General features: G+C 37.1%; 1 protein-coding gene across 2 annotated transcripts in view; it reads right to left on the bottom strand.

Annotated features, from left to right (window-relative positions):
- The window catches only part of PEX1 (peroxisomal biogenesis factor 1), a 73,339-nt gene that overhangs the window by 35,932 nt on the left and 15,795 nt on the right, over positions 1-21,612 (bottom strand). The window contains exons 6-13 of one of the 2 annotated variants that reach the window (XM_065883682.1): positions 21,444-21,563; positions 11,592-11,715; positions 11,257-11,360; positions 10,275-10,357; positions 8,762-8,894; positions 4,347-4,443; positions 2,757-2,927; positions 782-936 (exon numbers count right to left, since the gene is read on the bottom strand). In XM_065883682.1, coding sequence (XP_065739754.1) covers positions 782-936; positions 2,757-2,927; positions 4,347-4,443; positions 8,762-8,894; positions 10,275-10,357; positions 11,257-11,360; positions 11,592-11,715; positions 21,444-21,563 — 987 coding nt within the window. The remainder of the gene's footprint in view (positions 1-781; positions 937-2,756; positions 2,928-4,346; positions 4,444-8,761; positions 8,895-10,274; positions 10,358-11,256; positions 11,361-11,591; positions 11,716-21,443; positions 21,564-21,612) is intronic. The other variant, XM_065883683.1, reaches the window with a different exon arrangement.

The following is a 21,612-nucleotide window of genomic DNA, read 5'->3' as shown; positions in this document are numbered from 1 at the left end:
AAAATTGCTTGATGGTGTGGGGAAAAAACCCACATGTTGGAAATGGGTGCCAGAGTCATAATGGGTACAGAGTATTAGTGCTGGTAAAAAAAAAAAAAAAAAACAGTTTAGTCAGTCAAATTTTTAAAAGAAGAAATGCTTAAAAAAAGGTAAATATGTGAGGTGATGGATGTGTTAATTAACTTGATTGTGGTAAAGATTTCACAATGTACATGTATAGCAAATCATCATGTCATACACTTTAAATATATATAATTTTACTTATCAATTATATCTCACTAAAGTGGAAAAAAATTCTAATTTCCATAGTGTATTTACAGATTTTATCAATGCGAAATGAAGCAGTTCAGAATTTTTAGGGTTTTTGTTTCTTTTTAAATGGAATAAAAAAAGAAAACTTAATAATGAAAAAAAAAATGCTGTTTTATAAAAAGACATTTCCTTGGAAAGTACCTGGTAATATTTCGGATGGTTACAAACGAAAATTGTGCATCTAATAGCAAAACATTCACTGAAGGTCGATTTTTAAGAACCCTTAAGATCACTAACATAAGCATTACTTTAAAGCCATAAATCATGAATAAAATTGAAAAATATGTAATTTATATAAAAAGTGACATATGGGAATTCCCTGGCGGTCCAGTGGTTAAGATTCCGCACTTCCACTGCAGGGGGCATGGGTTCAATCCCTGGTTGGGAAACTAAGATCCTGCATAACACACAGCACAGCCAAAAAAAAAAAAGGGACATATTTCAATAATCTTCACAAGTAGTATGTTACCTGGTCAGGAGGTTGAATATGCTGGACACACTGAAATATGTGAACTCCTTGAGCAGAAACAAGTAAAGGATGTAGAGAATGTTGAGACTGGCTTGTAGCAATCAGTGCCACCAAACTTCCCATGGAAATAAACTCTTTCACCACATCGTTCAAAGCTAGAATTAAGTAATATAGTGTAAAAACTTAGTACACAAAAGCATGAAATTTTAAAATCATACATTCATTAAAAATAATAACCTAAACTTGAGCTTTAAGGTGGAGTATGAATGGAATGGCTCCTCTTTACCGTTTAAAAGTTAAATCTTCCATTCATTCATCAGTTTATCTACTGAGGACCTAATATTGGCCAGGCTCTAGTCAATCTAATGAAGGTACAGGAAGCACTGTAAACTCTGTACACTCAGAACAATGCCTAGGTGAGGTTCCTTCATCTAGATCTTATTAAGTAAATGAAAAGGGGTCTCTGAAATAAATATTATAGAAGGATGATAATAGAACACAATATGGAAGTTTAAGTAAGCAAAATACAGCTCATACTCCTATGACTTCCTGAACAATCTCTTTCTACCCTAGCTTTTGCAAGGTATGGCTGGCATGAGGTTAGAACTGAGTCCTGACCTAGAAATCTGCAGCATTCCCTTAAACACTAGACTAACAAGTCTTGCAGATGCTACAGGATTCCCAAATGTGAGATTAACACCAGTTTACGGTAACCCAAGCCACTGTGGTTGCATTTTTTATCTATTTCACCTCTTAAGAACCTCGAGGCAGCAGAGGACTGCAAAATCCTCCAAACCCCACCCTGGTCCCACCCTCTCCTTGAACCCTAAGCTCTAGGCAAAGGAGTATTGTCTAACATACTGTGATTTCTTCTACCTCTGTACCTTTGCCTGTGGACCACACTTCCTTTGCATCTTCATTAGCCTGAAACTGTTCCATACTAACTTCTACTACTCCATCAAAACTCATCTCAGGGGGCTTTCCTGGTGGTGCAGTGGTTGAGAATCCACCTACCAATGCAGGGGACATGGGTTCAATCCCTGGTCCGGGAAGATCCCACATGCTGCAGGGCAACTAAGCCCCATGCGCTACAACTTACTGAACCTGTGCTCTAGCACCCGCGAACCACAACTACTGAGCCCACGTGCCGCAACTACTGAAGCCCACGTGCGTAGAGCCTGTGCTCCACAAAGAGAGAAGCCACTGCAATGAGAAGCCTGCGCACTGCAACAAGGAGTAGCCCCCACTCGCCATAACTAGAGAAAGCCCTTGCGCAGCAACAAAGACCCAACACAGCCAAAAATAAATTTAAAAAAAAACAAAAAAAACTCATCTCAGTTATGAACTCCCCCTAAAAGACCCTGATAATTTCCCATACCACCCTCAATTTAGTGTATGTGCTCCTATCACACCCTGTACATACTTCTAAGAGAACATATCCGACCTACCTCCTAGTTGTGTCATCCCAGACAAATTACATAATCTTTGAATTTCCGTTTACTCACCTGTAAAACCAGGAGAATATCTGCATGTAGAGTACAAAGCAACCCCTAGCCCCGAAAGGGCAGTCAACACATGGTAGCTATCATTATGACTATCAGTCTTCCGCACTAACATTGTACTTGTTTACTTTTATTTCCTCTCCAAGACTCTGAGAATATAGACTGTGCACAGAAATATTTGTCAAATGAACAAAACAAGAGTAAATCTATACAATTCAGCAATTTCTAATAAGTGGAGGAGAATGAAAAGGCCCCAAAGACTAATGATGAATTCGTAGAATTTTCACACTGCTCTGACTCTACTGATTTTGCTAATACAGAGCAACCTTAGAATGCTACCAGAGGCCTCAAAAGCAACACATTACATAGCACATATTCTGTTCTCTAAAGAGAGCAGATTTACTACGAAGACTGGAAATGCTGTCTGATAAAGGACAAGGGCATGCAGCCAGCGAATGAACGCGTTACGTTACCATGTGCGAGCCTCCGGCTCTGCACAGCCTCAGGACTGTGCTCGTGTTCTGGAAGAGCAGGCAGGCCAGCAACGAGATCCAGGTCATCCAACAGGACAACAGAAGGCTGCCGCCACACCGCCTCTGAGAAAGCTGCCTCTAGGGCTTTCTGTATGTTTTCAAGCCTTTTTCCTTAACACAGAAGATATGAAATAGTTTTACTGTTATTTGAGGGCTGGGAAAGGTCAGGCTGCCATTGAAAGCACTAGAAAAGCTCAATATTGATTTGACTATGAAAATTCAATCAATACAGTATTTTGTTATATATATATACCAATCACTAAAATCTGTTAATCACTAACATGGTTTAAATAATACAGCCCCAAAGGACTAAGTACTGAATTTTATAAAACTGAAAAAAGGAATATGCTACTATAATTTCTATACATATGTATTTATTTATCCTTGCCTCATTCCACGAAGAATTTCAGATGGCTTACAACAAAACAGTAAAATAAAAGCAGGATGTGGGAAAATATAAATGAAAGCAGGGGAATCACAAGTCAGATAAAATCAAACACAAAGGTAGCCACCTAGAGATCCTAGAACTGCTATATTTGAATCATTAATTTGGCTTCAATCATCCTGGTGAATTACAACTTAATTTTCAAAGAACAGAGAACATACCAATTCATAAACCAATATAAAGAGTTCCTGTTACTTAGTTCTCAAACAAAATTTTCACATGAGGCTTCAAGCAAGACTCTAAAGAGATGGACAATGTCTCTGAAACCACATTTATAGAATATGAAGTAATGGGTTTTCAAAGGCCATTTCTTAGTTTCCTATCATATACTATATTAAAAAGCAGAATATAATGACTAGCTGGGACTATATGGTAGTGGTAGCCAAGGGACGAAAAATTAACTACTCAGTAAAATATTTCTGATTTTTAAAAAACTGAATAGATAATATAAATGTCAAAGATTTTCAAAAGTACAAGTGTACAGCTGACCCAGGAGCAACATGGGTTTGAGCTGTTCAAGTCCACTTATATGTGGGTTTTTCCAGCAGTAAATACCACAGTGCTGTACCACCCAAGGCTGGCTGCAGACACAGAGGGACCACGTATACAGAGGGCTGTGACTCTAAGTTACACAAAGAGCTTTCGTTGCATAGAGGCTGGCACCCCAACACTCAAACTGTTCAAGGGTCAGCTGTATGTGATAAACTGTAAGTCTCCTCTTTGCTGTCCCTAGCCACCCACTTTCCCTCCCCTGAGGTAGCCACCCTACGAGTTTCCCAAAGCAAGTCAGAGGTAATCTATACCCATTAGAGTATATTCTAGATACTAACTTTCTCAGAGTGGTGTAAGTTGGAATTTTCAGGAATATAGTCTACAAAGAGTTTATGGAGAGTTTTAAAATTTTTATTGGAAACACTAAAAACATTCGAAAGCCAGATTTAAAATTTCTAAGTAATTTTAATGATTAAATGACCATCAGAAAAGTTAAAGATTAGGTATTTGTATTTATTAGATTACCAGCATTAAATAGTAACATTTCTTTCTATCAGAAAAAAGATTTATGTAGAGTATTACCATATTCATACCTCGTAAAGCTTTACAGTCAACTATTTCCACATGGGCATCCAATAAGTTAAATGCTTCTTTACAGACTGCCTTCGCTAAAGTTGATTTTCCACTCCCCTAGAAAATAATTGCTTAAATTAGAACTCTCAATATATTCAGTCACAGAAATAGCCTCTGTCACTGTGATAACCACCAAGATTCAGCCTCATCAATCAAGTATATACTACACAATGTTATATAACAATTATATCTCAATACGGCCGGGGAAAAAAAGAAAATCCACATCCCTGGTTATAAAATAACATTTAAAAAATACGAAATAATTGTAAATACTTAGTAGAGAAAGGTAAAAAAAATCTGTAATAGGGGCTTCCCTGGTGGCGCAGTGGTTGAGAGTCCTCCTGCCGATGCAGGAGACACGGGTTCGTGCCCCGGTCAAGGAAGATCCCACATGCCGCAGAGCAGCTGTGCCCGTGAGCCATGGCCGCTGAGCCTGCGCATCCGGAGCCTGTGCTCCGCAGCGGGAGAGGCCACAGCAGTGAGAGGCCCGCGTACCACACAAAAAATAAATAAATAAAAAATTTTTAAAAATCTGTAATCGTCCCACATCACAGAATTACTGTCAACTGTTTTGCTGTATCATCCTTCCAGACACTCCACACACGTTTTATGCAAATTTATGAACACGGGATTACAGTATTCCTGAGGGTTTATAATAAATCATTGTCCTCTTTATCAACAGATATAGAGCTGCAGCAGCTCCCTAGTACAATACCACTGTGAGGATGTACTGGACCATAATGTGTTTATCAAAACCCTTCCTGCTGTATATTTATGCTACTCCCACTTTTTAACTATTATAAGTAAAGCTAAACTAAATATCCATACATATATGTTTACTTATTTGTCAGATTATACCTTCAGAATAAATTTCTAGAAGTGTAATTACTACACCAAAGGTATACATATTTAAATTTTGCTAAACATTGCTATAAGTGCCCCTTAGAAGACTGAACACTGTTAGGTTTTTTTTTTGGATTGTGTTCATTTTATTTTTTATAGCATCTTTATTGGAGTATAATTGCTTTATAATGCTGTGTTAGTTTCTGCTTTTTAACAAAGTGAATCAGCTATATGTATACATATATCCCCATATCTCTTCCCTCTTGCATCTCCCTCCCTTACACCCTCCCTATCCCACCCCTCTAGGTGGTCACAAAACACCGAGCTGATCTCCCTGTGCTATGCGGCTGCTTCCCACTAGCTATTTATTTTACATTTGGTAGTGTATATATGTCCATGACACTCTCTCACTTGGTTCCAGCTTACCCTTCTCCCTCCCCATGTCCTCAAGTCCATTCTCTATGTCTGCCACTGTTAGGTTTTTATAATTCTTTTTTTTTTTTGCGGTATACGGGCCTCTCACTGTTGTGGCCTCTCCCTTTGTGGAGCAGAGGCTCTGGACGTGCAGGCACAGCGGCCATGGCTCACGGGCACAGCCGCTCCGTGGCATGTGGGATCTTCCAGACTGGGGCACGAACCCGTGTCCCCTGCATCAGCAGGCGGACTCTCAACCACTGCGCCACTAGGGAAGCCCTATAATTCTTTTAATATAGGTTTCCTCCCACAATCTACTACTATTTCTTTCCTTTTTTCCCCCTAATAAATTTATTTTTGGCTGCGTTGGGTCTTCGTTGCTGCGTGTGGGCTTTCTCTAGTTGCAGCAAGCAGGGGCTACTCTTCGTTGTGGTGCATAGGCTTATCACTGTGGTGGCTTCTCTTGTTGCGAAGCAGGGGCTCTAGGCATGCAGGCTTCAGTAGTTGTGCAATGCGGGCTTAGTAGTTGTGGCTCATGGGCTCTAGAGCGCAGACTCAGTAGTTGTGGTGCACAGGCTTAGTTGCTCTGTGGCATGTGGGATCTTCCTGGACTAGGGCTTGAACCCGTGTCCCCTGCATTGGCAGGTGGATTCTTAACCATTGTGCCACCAGGGAAGTCCAATCTACTATTTCTTACCATTGTTGCTTTGTCTAGCTTTAACACCCCTGTACCAGCTGTAATATTTTGCTTTTCATTACTGTGAACTGGAAAAAACAGCCAAGCTTATTGTGCAAAGTCTGAAATTTAGCAGGCATTCAACAATACTACCATCATTATAGTTTACAGAATTGCATTTATAATTAAAGTCACTGGACCCCAAAGAATAAAGAAATTAGGGGTGCTGGTGTATAGGCCCCACCTGTCACTTTTTGCTGAATCAGAGGGCCTTTTCTCTCACTCAAAGTAATTCACATTTGTATAGCACCTTTCATATATATTATTTCTCTTAAGTGAGGTTAATCCTAAAAGGCAGGTTAAGAAGCTGAAAACTGCCTGAGGTCACAGTCAGTAAGTATATAACAAAGGTGGGACTCAAATTCAGGTCTTCTATGTGCTCTTTCTATTAATCACGCTACCTCTATGTGAGAAGGAGGAACTCTGGTTTCTCAATCAGTAGGATATTGTTTTTCAAAATAAATATTCTACCACGATGATATATTTTGAAATTTGACACAGGTCATCTAGAAAACATGTAGAGTAGTTGCTATATTTTACCAGCCTTGCATACCTGGAATAAATCCTACTTGACTGTGGTATATAATTCTTTTAATATATTGGTTGATTTGATTTGCTCATCTCTTGTTGATGATTTTTGCATCTATGTTCATGAGAGATATTAGTCTGTAGTTTTCTTGCAATGCCTCTGTCTGGTTTTGTTATTAGGTAATGCTGGCCTCACAGAATGAGTTAGGAAGTATTTCCTCTGCTTCTATCCTCTGAAAGAGACTGTAGAGAATTGGTATAATTTCTTCCTTGAGGGTTTGGTAGAATTCACCAGTGAACCCATCTGGGCCTGGTGCTTTCTGTTTTGGAAGTTATTAATTACTGATTCAACTACTTTAATGGATATAGGCCTTTTTATATTGTCCATATCTTCTTCTGTGAGTTCTGGCAGACTCCTTGTGTCTTTCAAGGAATTGGTCTATTCATCTAGGTTATCGAATTTTTAGGCACAGAGTTATTTATTACTATTACTACTTTATTATCCTTTTAATGCCCATGGGATCTGCATTGATATCCACTTTTTCATTTCTTATATTAGTAATTTGTATCCTCTTTTTTTTTTCTTAGCCTGGATAGAGGCTTATCAATTTTACTGACCGTTTCAAAGAACCAGCTTTTGGTTTCACTGATTTTCTCTACTGATTTCCTGTTTTCAATTCATTGATTTCTGCTCTAATTCTTATTATTTCTTTTCTTCTGCTTACATAGGATTTAATTTGTTCTTCTTTTTCTAGCTTCCTAAAGTGAAAATTTAGATTATTGGAGTAGTTGCTATATTTTAAGTAAGAATCAAAAGAGAGCAACGGGGCTAGTAAGAGGAAAAAAAAGTTATGATACTAGAGTTAAAAGTGAATAGAAATGAAAAAGCCTTATAATTTTGAATTGAAAAAAAGCACGAAGACTCACAAAGACCACACCGTAGCCCTGGAAAAAATATTGCATTGGTAGAGAATAAAACTGTAAGCCCCTTAAAAGGGCAGGGAAGCTCTCGCAAGACTGACAAAGATTAAAACAAAAGAAGATACAAATCACCAATAACAGGAAATGGGACATCACAACAGATTCTGCATCTATTAACAGCACAGTAAGAGAATGCTACAAACAACTTTATGCTCAAAAACTTGACCAGTTCCTCAAAAACTACAAACTACCAAATGCCTGCCAAAATGAAACAGACAACTAAGGACTTTGAATTTATAAAGAAATCTCTAGGTCCAGATGGTTTCAGTGGAGATGTTACAAAACATTTTAAAGAATTAACATCAATTTTATACAATCTCTTCCAAAAAACAGAACAGGAGGGAACACTTTTCAACTTACTTTACGAGGCCAGAATTACCCTGAGAGCAAATCCAGACAAATGCAGTACAAAAACAGAAAACTATATAGCTCATGAACTTACATGCAAAAATCCTCAACAGAATATTAGCAAACAGAACCCAGCAATCTGTGGGTTGGCCAAAAAGTTCGTTTGGGTTTTTCCATAAGATATTATGGAAAGAATAATAGACCACGACCAAGTGGGATTTATTACAGTTTTGCAAGGCTGGCTGAACATTTGAAAATCAATCAACCTTATTAACACCCTACCAACATCCTAAAAAAGAAAATTCATACAATCATATCAATGGATATAGAAAAAGTGCAGGGAGACCATCACCTGATTCATCACCACATTCCCAATATCTAACAGCAGGCACTCAAAAATATTAGTGAATGAATGAATGCTTTCCATATCTGGTATCAACAACCGTACATAATAGATGATCAAAACCCAAAGAGAAGAATTAAAAATTGCTAATTAGTGAAAATGAGCACATTTTAACCACATACCTTTCCTCCCGTGAGTAAAAGGGCTCCGTTTCTAAGTCCTGCCACAAGGGCCATCAGCTGCCGAGACAAAGGGCGTCCTAGGAGGCTATGAGTGATGTGCTCCACGGAGGAGACGCCTAAGGAGTTCACTCCTCTGCAAACATGTAAATTGCATGATAAAACACTGAAACAGGGTAAAATCTAGCTATAAAAAATTCTGAAACTTTTCTTCCCAGGCTACTTAATGAGTTAATAAAAAGAGTAAAATCTTGAGCTTCCCTGGTGGTGCAGTGGTTGAGAGTCCACCTGCCGTTGCAGGGGACACGGGTTCATGCCCCGGTCCGGGAAGATCCCACATGCCGCGGACAGGATAGGCCCGTGAGCCATGGCCGCTAGGCCTGCGCATCCGGAGCCTGTGCTCCGCAACGGGAGAAGCCACATCAGTGAGAGGCCCACATACCGCCAAAAAAAAAAAAAAAAAGTAACATCTTAAAAATGATCCCTTACTTGAAAGTAAAATGAATTAATGCCAAATCTGAGTCACAGATTTTAAAACTATTTTTATTACTTTCAAACATGTGCAGTAACTAAAAGTTTTGTCCTAATAGGACTCCTTAAGGAATTTGTCTTAATGCATACAAATATCCCCCTGAAAATGATTTCTGGTTTGTCATCAAAAATTATCATAAATGGGTGCTCTTAAAGTGTTAGCATAATTGAAGACTTATTTCCTCTTAAATGTCATTTTTGAAATCCAGTTTCAATCTGTAGATTATATAAATAAGAACTTTGACCTACTTCCTGACTCTGACTGCCAGTTTATTTCTGAAAATAAATATCATAAATTCCTAAAATTAGTCTGAACTGAAGAGATTTTACTTTATACTTGAGTATTATGCCACATTTAAGCATTGTTACTTTATAGTTTAATCCTTTTACTAAAATATTTATAGACTATACTATTGCAGGAAATCAAATCACTACTACTATATCTACTAAAGGCCTCTGTGAAGAATTCTAAGAAGTAATGTTTATGTGAGATTATATTGTATTAAGAGCTAAAGAAATTGAGGAGGTTCTTTTCAGGTTTGTTTGTCTTAAAGTTGAGGAAAACACTAATAACCCCAATCAGTACATCAATAAGATAGTGAAGGAATAACTTAATTTGAAATATTTTTAAACATTCAACTAATGTTTTTGGATTTAACTTTTAAAATTAATTTATTAATTTTAAAGGATTATTGTTTTATTCAAGCATGTATGATCCAGGTCATATCTAGTTGGCTCTTTTTTCACAAATCAACTCTCAAAGTAAAATTTCTAATAAGTTTCAGACTTTTAGTTATCTAAGAAGAGAAGGCAAATTACTAAGCCAGGTGTGAAAACAGGAACAATCCTTGAAAAAAATATTTACTACTGCATTAGTAAGACGAGTCAATGATATTAACATCTAATTTAACATTTACACATAAAAGCCCTGGAAAAGATAATGTCAAACGTGTCTAAACATGGTAGTTTGGCCATAACTTCTTACCCCAAGCAGTTCAGCTTTAAAAAAGGAAGAATAAAGTCAATCTCCTCACTGTTTTCTTCTTTTACCATAGGATCCAGAAGGACCTATAGTAGCAAGGAAAAATCGATTTTACATTTCAAAGTTATACCTTTTGCCTGTTTTTCTTGGGTCCCAGGAAACTGAATTGCTGATTCTGTTACACCAGAGAGAAAAGATATATTGTACACGCAAGATTATAACTTAAAATAGCCCTAACAATAATAATTTACTCATCCAAGGAATATAAATATTTACAGTTAGCAGTAAAGAATGTCATCTTCTTAATACAGTTTACAGATATATCTTTATTTGCAATTTTGATTTCTGTCACATTTATTTCTTTTCACAATCTTACATTTGTATCTTCTCTGAATGGTACTCCTTAAATTATATTTCAAAAGTAGACAAATAATGTCTAATTTCAAACCACCGAAATTCTAAATGACTAGAGAATCTTTAATTCTATTAAGGACAAGAGTGAATATCCTAACCAAAACATAATATTCTAAAAGGAGCACTTTAAAAATATTTCTGGAAGAGAAGTTATCTGATAATATTTGTGAAGAGTTGAGAAATAAAGAACTGACAAAACAACATGGGTTGTGCAGCAAAACTGCAAATAAAAATATGAATTAAAAAAATTAAACCCCTAAGCTAAGTTTTCATTTATTTCAGTACTAAAAGATTTTAAAATCATGATCCACTTGCCAGTTAACACGATCAATTCTATTCTTAAAACTTAACTGTGTGGAGGCATCAATTTCAAATTTAGGATAAATCAACAATTTGTTTAGATAAGTTAAAGAGATTATAGAATAAAATATTTTAAGTCAAGTTATTCCTTACTCTTACCATTCAAGTTTCTAATACACTTTAGGATGCAATGTAACAGGTAAATTCATGCTTTAGAATCAATCACATGTGAAAATATTATTTCATTAAATATTCAATAGCATGTCATTACTTGTATTGTCATCTTCTGTAGCAGATTGGTACTCAACAGAAAAAGAGTTTCTTCTTTTTCCTTTTCCCAAGAATGAACTATATTCAGAGAAAACTCCTTCAACCCTATTAAAAGGAAGGTAATAAATGTAGTTAGTACTAAAGCTGAGATGAAATAATTTAAAATTTAAATTTATTTAATTTTAAACAGAGGTATTCTTTGATACATAAAATCTACTGTTTAATTATCATTATTAGGTTTCCTGTTCATACATATCACAAGTTGGAAAAACAATGAAAATTTTTCTGACTTCTTTAATAGAAAAAATATTGAAATAACAAATAAAATATACTCACCATCTTTCATTTCCAACTTAATATATTCTTCCTCTGATACTATCAGAGGAAGTGTGGTAGTAGTAGACTGCTGTAGCCATGAATAGAACACAGTTTTTATGTCTTCTTCACTTATGTCTTTAAGCTGCCAGAGGAAAGGAAAGAACAGCAATGATATTCTAATACATGAACTTAACCTTAACATTCTTATTTTAACACCTTATCTTGCCAATAAAATGATGTTCATAGGCACAGATTTGGGGTTTGACATTACAGTACGAGTAAAGCACAGCCTGAAGAAACATTTACACAAGTGGCAAAGTTTTAAATGCTCCTTTTCTCTATGCCCAGTGATACACACACCATAATCTAGCTCACTTGATAACCATTCCAGCCCCATTCTCCCTTGCCTCCCTCTACTGTAGAGCAAACTCTACAGTGGGAGAGCAAACTCCTCTACTCCCAGCTTGGAACTGTGTGTGCATGCATCTGGCTGCACTCTGGCCAATGCTTTACAATCAGCAATCCATGGGAAAGCCTTCTCTTCCTAATTAAAAGGTAGAGAAACCTTGCAAGGAGAAGAATTCTGCTTTGTGCCTTTCCTTCTGCTGCCAAGAATGCAGACGTGATACCTATTACTACTGCAAATGTCTTGCATCTAAGAGGAGGAAAGGCAAAGGCTAAAGATGGCAGAAGAAAAAGACCAAAGGAGCCTAGATCATTGGTTACATAGTTTAACCCCGTTGAGCTCCTCCAAACTTCTTTGCGCATGAGAAAAATAAACTTTTTATATGTTAGTGTCACTTTTTTTTTCTGTTAATATGGCCGATGTACTCAACAAGTAGAGTGTTAATAAACTGTTCAAAAGGTATTAAGAAATTCTGAGAAAAACACTGCTAATTTTTGATGCTTTTAGATTAACATTAAGTTTTAAAAATCTATTTGAAATTAAAAAGGGAATAACAAAAATTCATATATGAAAGATAATATCTGCCTAGGAAAATAAACCTCTATTCTACCATTTCTCAACTGGTCCATTTCTATTCGCTCTCTTTATTCAGAGTCAAGCTTAGATCCACTGATTAAGCTCAGTTGAGAATATGCTTACCACCAAAAGCAAGCTAAGCTAAGAAAAGGCATCATTTTCCCATTCTTAAAAATCACAGAAATAGTCAGTTACTTCTTTGAATATTATTGTGCAATGGGATTAAAGACCTAAAGGAAGTCATAAAATGAAAACTATTTAAAATCAAGACTTTTAGGATCAGAAAGCAACTCATAGTTCCTCTAGAATCAAACATCCTTAAGTCCTAAGTGATATGATCAGCCCAGAGAGACCTTCCAAGGTCATAAAGCTTCCACTAAAGTATGCAACTCAGGACAGGAAAGAAATTCGGTAGTAATATTCCATTCCTGACACCAGAAAAAAACAAAAAAACAATGAGCAGTGGCTAATTATTTTTGTACGTAAGACCTAAATTTTGAAAAAAAAAAATACCAAGATCAATAACCGAGGTAAAAGCAGAGCTCCTGTAAACTTAAAAAAGAAAACTTAAAAAAAGTCAAGAGCCATGGAAGTTCCCTGTTCCAAAGACTTTTACAATATGGTCTACATGTTTAAAGATTTCTTAAGAATATCAAGGTAATATATATAGAAAGCAAAATATCTGACTTTGAAAATCCTGCAGTTATCAAGACAATGTTAAATTTCCTTCACATATTTTTAAAAAAGATACTGAGCAACTAGACAGAGACAAGATGGTGGAGTAGAAGAACTTGAGCTCACCTTCCTCTCAAGGAAACACCCAAATCACAACTGTTATATAACCATCTACAAAAAAGACTAGAACCTACCAAAAAAGATATTCTATACCCAAAGATAAAGAAGAAGCCACAAAGAGATGGTAGGAGGAGTGCTTTTGCAATATTCTCAAGTCCCATACACGCCGGGTAGGTGAGCCACAAACTGGAAAATAATTATATTGCAGAGGTTCTCCCACAGGAGTGAGAGTTCAGAGCCCCATGTCAGGCTGCCCAGCCTGGGGGTCTGGCATTGAGAGGAGGAGCCACCAGAGTACTTGGCTTTGAAGGCCAGTGGGGCTTAAGTGCAGGAGCTCCACAGGACTAGGGGAAACAGAGACTCTACTCTTGGAGGGTGCACACAAGGTTTCACATGCACTGGGACCCAGAGCAAAACAGTGACACCATGGGAACCTGGGCCAGACCCACCTGTGGGTCTTAGAGAGTTTCCTGGGGAGGTGGGGAGTTGGCTGTGGCTCACTGTGGGGGCAAGGACACTGGTGGCAGAGGCCCCAGGGAATATTCATGGCATGAGCTCTCCCAGAGGTCACCTTTTGGCACTGAGACCTGGCCTCACCCAACAGCCTGCAGGCTCCACTGCTGGGATGCCTCAGGCCAAACAACCAACAGGGGGGGAACACAGCCCCACCCACGAGCAGAGAGGCTGCCTAAAGTCTTCCTGAGCCCACAGCCATCTCTAAACACATCTCTTGACACAGCCCTGCCCACTAGAGGCACAAAATCCAGCTCCACCCACCAGGGGGCAGGCACTAGTCCCTCCCACCAGGAAGCCTGCAGAAGCCCCTGGACCAACCTCACCCAGCAGGGGGCAGACACCAGAAACAAGAAGAACTACAATCCTGTAGCCTGAGGAACAGAGACCACAAACACAGAACATTAGAAAATATGACACAGCAGAGAAACCTGTTCCAGACAAAGGAAAAAGATAAAACCCCAAAAGAACAACTAAGTGAAGTGGAGATAGGCAATATACCTGAAAAAGAATTCAGAGTAATGATAGTAAAGATGATCCAAAAACTCAAAAAAAGAATCGAGGCACAGACTGAGAGGGTACAAGAAATGATTAACAAAGAGCTAGAAGCTTGAAAAAAACACACAGATGTACAATACAATAACTGAAATGAAAAATACACTAGAAAGAATCAATAGCAGAATAAATGAGGCAGAAGAATGAACAAGTGAGCTGGAAGACAGATTGGAGGAAATCACTGCCACGGAGCAGAATAAAGAAAAAAGAATGAAGAGAAATGAGGACAGTCTAAGGGACCTCTGGGACAACATTAAAAGCACCAACATTCACATTATAGGGGTCCCAGAAGGAGAAGAGAGAAAGGGCCTGAGAAAATATTTGAAGAAAGAATAGCTGAAAACTTCCTTAACTAATGGGAAAGGAAACACTCACTCAACTCCACAAAGCACAGAAAGTCCCAGGCAGAATAAACCCAAGCAGGAACACACCGAGACACATGTTAATCAAATTGACAGAATTTAAAGACAAAGAGAAAATATTAAAAGCAACAAGGGGAAAGCAACAAATAACATGCAAGGGCATCCTCATAAGGTTATTAGCTGATTTTTCAGCAGAAACTCTGTAGGCCAGAAGGCAGTGGCACAATATATTTAAAATGATGAAAGGGAAAAACGTACAACCAAGAACATTCTACCTAGCAAGGCTCTTGTTCAGATTCGATGGAGAAATCAAAAGCTTTACAGACAAGCAAAAGCTTAGAGAATTCAGCAACACCAAATCAGCTTTACAACAAATGCTCAAGGAACTTCTCTAGATGGAAAAGAAAAGGCCACAACTAGAAACAAGAAAATTATAAATAGGATAGCTCAAAGGTAAAGGCAAACATAGAGCAAAGGTAGGAAATCATCCACATACAAACAGGATACCAAAACCAGCAATCATGAGAAGAGGAGAGCACAAATGCAGCATATTGAAAATACATTTGAAGTTAAGAGACCAGCAACTGAAAACAATCTCGTATATATATACACTGCTATATCAAAACCTCATGGGAGGGCTTCCCTGGTGGCGCAGTGGATGAGAGTCCGCCTGACGATGCAGGGGACATGGGTTCGTGCCCCAGTCCGGGAAGATCCCACATGCCACCGAGCGGTTAGGCCCATGAGCCATGGCCGCTGAGCCTGCACATCCGGAGCCTGTGCTCCGCAACGGGAGAGGCCACAACAGTGAGAGGCCCGCGTACCGCAAACAACAACAACAACAAAAAACCCTCATGGGAACTACAAACCAAAAATCTACAATAGATACGCACAAAAAAAGAAAAAGCAATCCAAACACAACACTAAAGATAGCTATCAAATCACACGAGAACAAAAGAGGAAAGGAAGAAAAAAGACCTACAAAAACAAATCCAAAGCAATTAACAAAATGGCAATAAGGACATACATATTGACAATTACCTTAAATGTACTGATAAATGGATTAAATGCTCCAACCAAAAGACACAGACTGGCTGAATGGATACAAATACAAGACCTGTATATATGCTGTCTACAAGAGACCCACTTCAGATCTAGGGACACATACAGACTGAAAGTGAGGGGATGGAAAAAGGCATTCCATGCAAATGGAAATCAAAAGAAAGCTGGAGTAGTAATACTCATATCAGACAAAATAGACGTTAAAATAAAGAATGTTACAAGAGACAAAGAAGGACACTACATTAATGATCAAGGGATCAATCCAAGAAGAAAATATAACAATTGTAATTATATATGCACCCAACACAGAAGCACCTCAATACATACGGCAAATAATAATAGCCATAAAAGGAGAAATCGACAGTACCACAATAATAGTGAGGAACTTTAACAACCCACTTTCATCAATGGACAGATCATCCAGACACAAAATCAATAAGGAAACACAGGCCTTAAATGCCACATTAGACCAGATGGACTTAATTGATATTTATAGACCTTCCATCCAAAAGCAGCAGAATACACAATCTTTTTAAGTGCACATGGAACATTCTTCAGGACTGAGCACATGCTGGGACACAAAGCAAGGCTCAGTAAATTTAAGAAAATTGAAATCATATCAAGCATCTTCTCCACCACAATGCTATGAGATTAGAAGTTCACTACAAGAAAATAACTGTAAAAAACACAAACACATGGAGGCTAAACAATATGCTACTAAACAACCAATGGATCACTGAAAAAAAATCGAAGAGGAAATCAAAAAATACCTAGAGACAAATGAAAAAAAAGCATGACAATCCAAAACCTATGGGACGCAGCAAAAGCAGTTCTAAGAGGGACGTTTATGGCAATACAATCCTACCTTGGAAACAAGAAAAATCTCAAATAAACTACCTAACGTGACACCTAAAGCAGCTAGAGAAAGAACAACAAACAAAACCCAAAGTCAGTAGGAGGAAAAAAACCATAAAGAGCAGAGCAGAAGTAAGTGAAATAGAGACAAAGAAAACAACAGAAAAGATCAATGAAACTAAAACTGGTTCTTTGAAAAGATAAACAAAAATGATAAATCTTTAGTCAGACTCATCAAGTAAAAAAAGGAGGGCTCAAATCAATAAAATTAGAAATAAAAAAAAGTTACAATGGACACCACAGCAATACAAAGGATCGTAAGAGACTACTACAAACAACTATACACCAATAAAATGGACAACCTAGAAGAAATGGACAAATTCTTAGACAGGTACAATCTTCTAAGACTGAACCAGGAAGAAACAGAAAATATGAACAGACCAACCACAAGCACTGAAATTTAAACTGTGATTTTAAAACTTCCAACAAACAAAAGTTCAGGACCAGATGGCTTCACAGGCAAATTCTATCAAACATTTAGAAAAGAGTTAACACTTATCCTTCTGAAACTATTCCAAAAGGTTGCAGAGGAAGGAACATTCCCAAACTCATTCTATGAGGCCACCATCACCCTCATACCAAAACCAAAGATATCACAAAAAAATACAATTTCAGGTTAATATCACTGATGAACACAGATGCAATAGTCCTCTACAAAACACTAGCAAACTGAATTCAACAATACATTAAAAGGCTCATACACCATGATCAAGTGGGACTTATCTCAGGGATGTAAGGATTTTTCAATATCCACAAATCAATTAGTGTGACAGACCACATTAACAAATTGAAAAATAAAAAACATATGATCTCAAGGGATGCAAAAAAGCTTTTGACAAAATTTAACACCCATGTATGATAGAAACTCTCCAGAAAGTGGGGACAGAGGGAACCTACCTCAAAATAATAAAGGCTATATATGACAAACCCACAGCTAACATCGTCATCAATGGTGAAAAGCTGAAAGCATTTCCTCTACGATCAGGAACAAGACAAGGATGCCCAGTCTAGCCACTTTTTTTTTTAAACATAGTTCTCAAAGTCCTAGCCATGGCAATCAGAAAAGAAAAAGAAAAGGAATCCAAATTGGAAAAGAAGTAAAACTGTTGCAGAAGACATGATACTATACATAGAAAATCCTAAAGAGGCTACCAGAAAACTACTAGAGCTCACCAATGAATTCGGTAAAGTTGTAGGATACAAAATTAATACACAGAAATCTCTTATTTATATACACTAAAAACAAAAGATCAGAAGGAGAAATTAAGGAAACAATCCCATTTACCATAGGAATACACATACCTAAGGAGACAAAATACCTCTGTTCTGAAAACTATAAGACACTGATGAAGGAAATCAAAGATGACACAACCAGATGGAAAGATATACCATGTTCTTGGACTGGAAGAGTCAATATTGTCAAAATGACTATACTACCCAAGGCAATATACAGATTCAATGCAATCCCTATTAAATTACCAACGGCATTTTTCACAGAAGTAGAACAAAAAATATTTAAATTTTTATGGAAACACAGAAGACCGCAAATAGACAAAGCAATCCTGAGAAAGAAAAACGGAGCTGGAGGAATCAGGCGCCCTGACTTCCGACTATAACACAAAGCTACAATAATCAAAACAGTATGTTACTAGCACAAAACCAGAAATATAGATCAATGGAACAGGATAGAATGTCCAGAAATAAACCCATGCACCTATGGTCAATTAACCTATGACAAAGGAGACAAGAATATACAATGGAGAAAAAACAGTCTCAATAAGTGGTGCTGGGAAAACTAAACAGCTACATATAAAAGAATTAAACTAGACATTCTCTAACACCATACATAAAAATAAAGTCAAAATGGGGCTTCCCTGGTGGTGCAGTGGTTAAGAGTCCACCTGCCGATGCAGGGGACATGGGTTCGTGCCCCAGTCTGGGAAGGTCCCACATGCCGCGGAGCGGTTGGGCCCGTAAGCCATGGCCGCAGAGCCTGCGTGTCCAGAGCCTGTGCTCCGCAGTGGGAGAGGCCACAACAGTGAGAGGCCCGCGTACCACAAAAAAATAAATAAAGTCAAGATGGATTAAAAAGCTATATGTAAGATTTGACACTATAAAATTCTTAGAGGAAAACAAAGGGAGAACACTCTCTGACATAAATCGCAGCAATATCTTTTTGAATCTACTTCCTAGAGTAATGAAAATAAAAACAAAAATGGGACCTAATTAAACTTAAAAGCTTTTGCACAGCAAAGGAAACCATAAACAAAACAAAAAGACAACGCACAGAATGAGAGAAAATATTTGCAAGTGATGCAACCCACAAGGGATTAATGTCCAAAACATACAAACAGTCCATGCAGCTCAATATCAAACAAAAAACAAAAAAACAAAAAAACCCACCAACCCAATCAAAAAATGAGCAGAAAAGATCTAAACAGACCTTTCTCCGAAGAAGACATACAGGTGGCCAAAAAGTACTTGAAAAGGTGGTCAACATCACTATTAGAGACATGCAAATCAAAATTACAATGAGGTATCACCTCACATTGATCAGAAGAGCCATCATCAAAAAGTCTACAAACAATGAATGCTGGAGACAGTGCTGAGAAAAGGGAACCCTCCTACACTGTTGGTGTGAATGTAAATTGGTACAACCATTGTGGAGAACATATGAAGGTTCCTTAAAACCTCCAAAAAATAGAACTACCATATGATCCAGCAATCCCACCCACTCCTGGGCATATATCCAGAGAAAACCCTAATTTGAAAAGATACATGCACCCCAATGTTCACTGTAGCACTATTTACAATAGCCAAGACACGGAAGCAACCTAAATGTCCTTCGACAGAGCAATGGATAAAGATGTGATATATATATATACAATGGAATATATTTAAAAAGCCATAAAAAAGAATGAAATAATGCCATTGCAGCAATATGGATAGACCTAGAGATTATCGTACTAAGTGAAGTAAGTCAGACAAAGAAAGACAAATATCATATGATATCACTTATATGTGGAATCTAATAAAATGATACAAATGAACTTATTTACAAAATAGAAACAGACTCACACACTTCGAAAACAAACTTATGGTTACCAAGGGGAAAGGTGGGGGGGAGGGATAAATTAGGAGTTTGGCATTAACATATACACACTACTATATATAAAATAGATAATCCACAAGGACCTATTGTATAGCATAGGGAACTCACTCAATATTCTGTTATAACCTATATGGGAAAAGAATCTGAAAAAGAATGGATATATGTATATGTATAACTGAATCGCTTTGCTATACATCTGAAACTAATGAAACGTTGTAAATCAACTATAATATAAAATAAAAATTAAAAAAAACCCTAAGATCAATAACCAAAAAGTTCGAAGAAAACTACAAATCACTGTATACTGTTCAGCCAATGTGTTAAATGCTCAGTTGCATACTATTATGGAAATGGCATTTATTCTATTTGTTTTCTTCTCTAGTCACAAAACATAAGCTATCTTACCTGGGGTTTCATCAAGTAGAAAGATCTGTTAAAATGGTTATATAATGACCCTGACATAATGACCATCGATATCCAGAGGATCCAGAAGTATCACTCGAATTATCAGAGAAGGATTAAATTATGTCTGGAATTTTTTAAACATATAATAATTTTCCTGTATTATAATTCTCTGAGACTGGTAATCTAAACTGGTACAGATGATGATACCCTATTAAAAAGATTTTAAAGTTAAGTTCCACACCTCATTTCCTGACCATTATCAATTTCTACTAAATTAACAGTGTTGAAAAGTAAAACAATCTAGCTCTCTTTTATGCTGCAATGTTAATACCGAAACATATGAGAATTTTTTAAAAGATTACCCAGATGTAGCAAAAATACCAAACTTTTAAAAGCCAAGTTATCCATATTTGCATTGGCACAATTGATATGTGTATTGCTTATTAAAGACTTCTTGGTTTCTCAAAAAGTTAAACATAGAATTGCCATATGACCCAGCAACTCAACTCCTAGGTATGTACCCAAAAGAACTGAAAGCAGGGACTCAAACAAATACTTGTACATAAACATCCACAGCAGCACTATTCACAATAGTTAAAAAGGCAGAAATAACCCATGTCCATCAACAGATGAATGGATAAACAAAATGTGGTATATACATACAATGGAATATTATTTAGCCATAAATAGGAATGAAGTTCTGATATATGCTATAGTGTGGATGAACCCTGAAAACATGTTAAATGAAATAAGCAAGACACAAAGGGCAAATATTGTATGATTCCACTTACATATAAGATCTAGAATAAGTAAATTCACAGAGACTGAATACAGATGAGAGGTTACCAGGAACTGGGGGAGGGAAGGATGGGGAGTGATGGCTTAACGGGCACAGAGTTTCTGCTTGGGGTGATGGAAAAGTTTTGGAAATAGATAGTGGTGATGATTTCACAGCATTATAAATGTACTTAATGCCACTGAACTACACACTTAAAAATGGTTACAATAGCATTTTATCTTATATATATTTTACCACAATAAAATAAAAAGAAAAAAAGACTTCCTTGCTCTTCTAGCATAAAGGAGTACATTCTTATTACTTAACTAAAGCAACTAGAAATTTTACAACACATGTAAAACTGTGATGTAACATATAAATCTGAACTCACTAAGTTTTCTCTAGGTTGTAATTTTAGAAATCTTGGAATTTTAGGGGTAATTTCCACTGGAGTTATTCTGACTACTGCATGCATTTCTATATTTAGCCTCTTTCTCAGGTCATCTGGGATCTGAAATATATAAAAATAAATAAAAAATATAAATATGTTAAAAGCTTGA

Source organism: Phocoena phocoena, chromosome 9, assembly GCF_963924675.1.
Source record: "Phocoena phocoena chromosome 9, mPhoPho1.1, whole genome shotgun sequence".
Lineage (NCBI taxonomy): Eukaryota > Metazoa > Chordata > Mammalia > Artiodactyla > Phocoenidae > Phocoena > Phocoena phocoena.
Note: the sequence above shows the minus strand (reverse complement) of the source record. Positions and strands in the feature narration are given on the sequence as shown.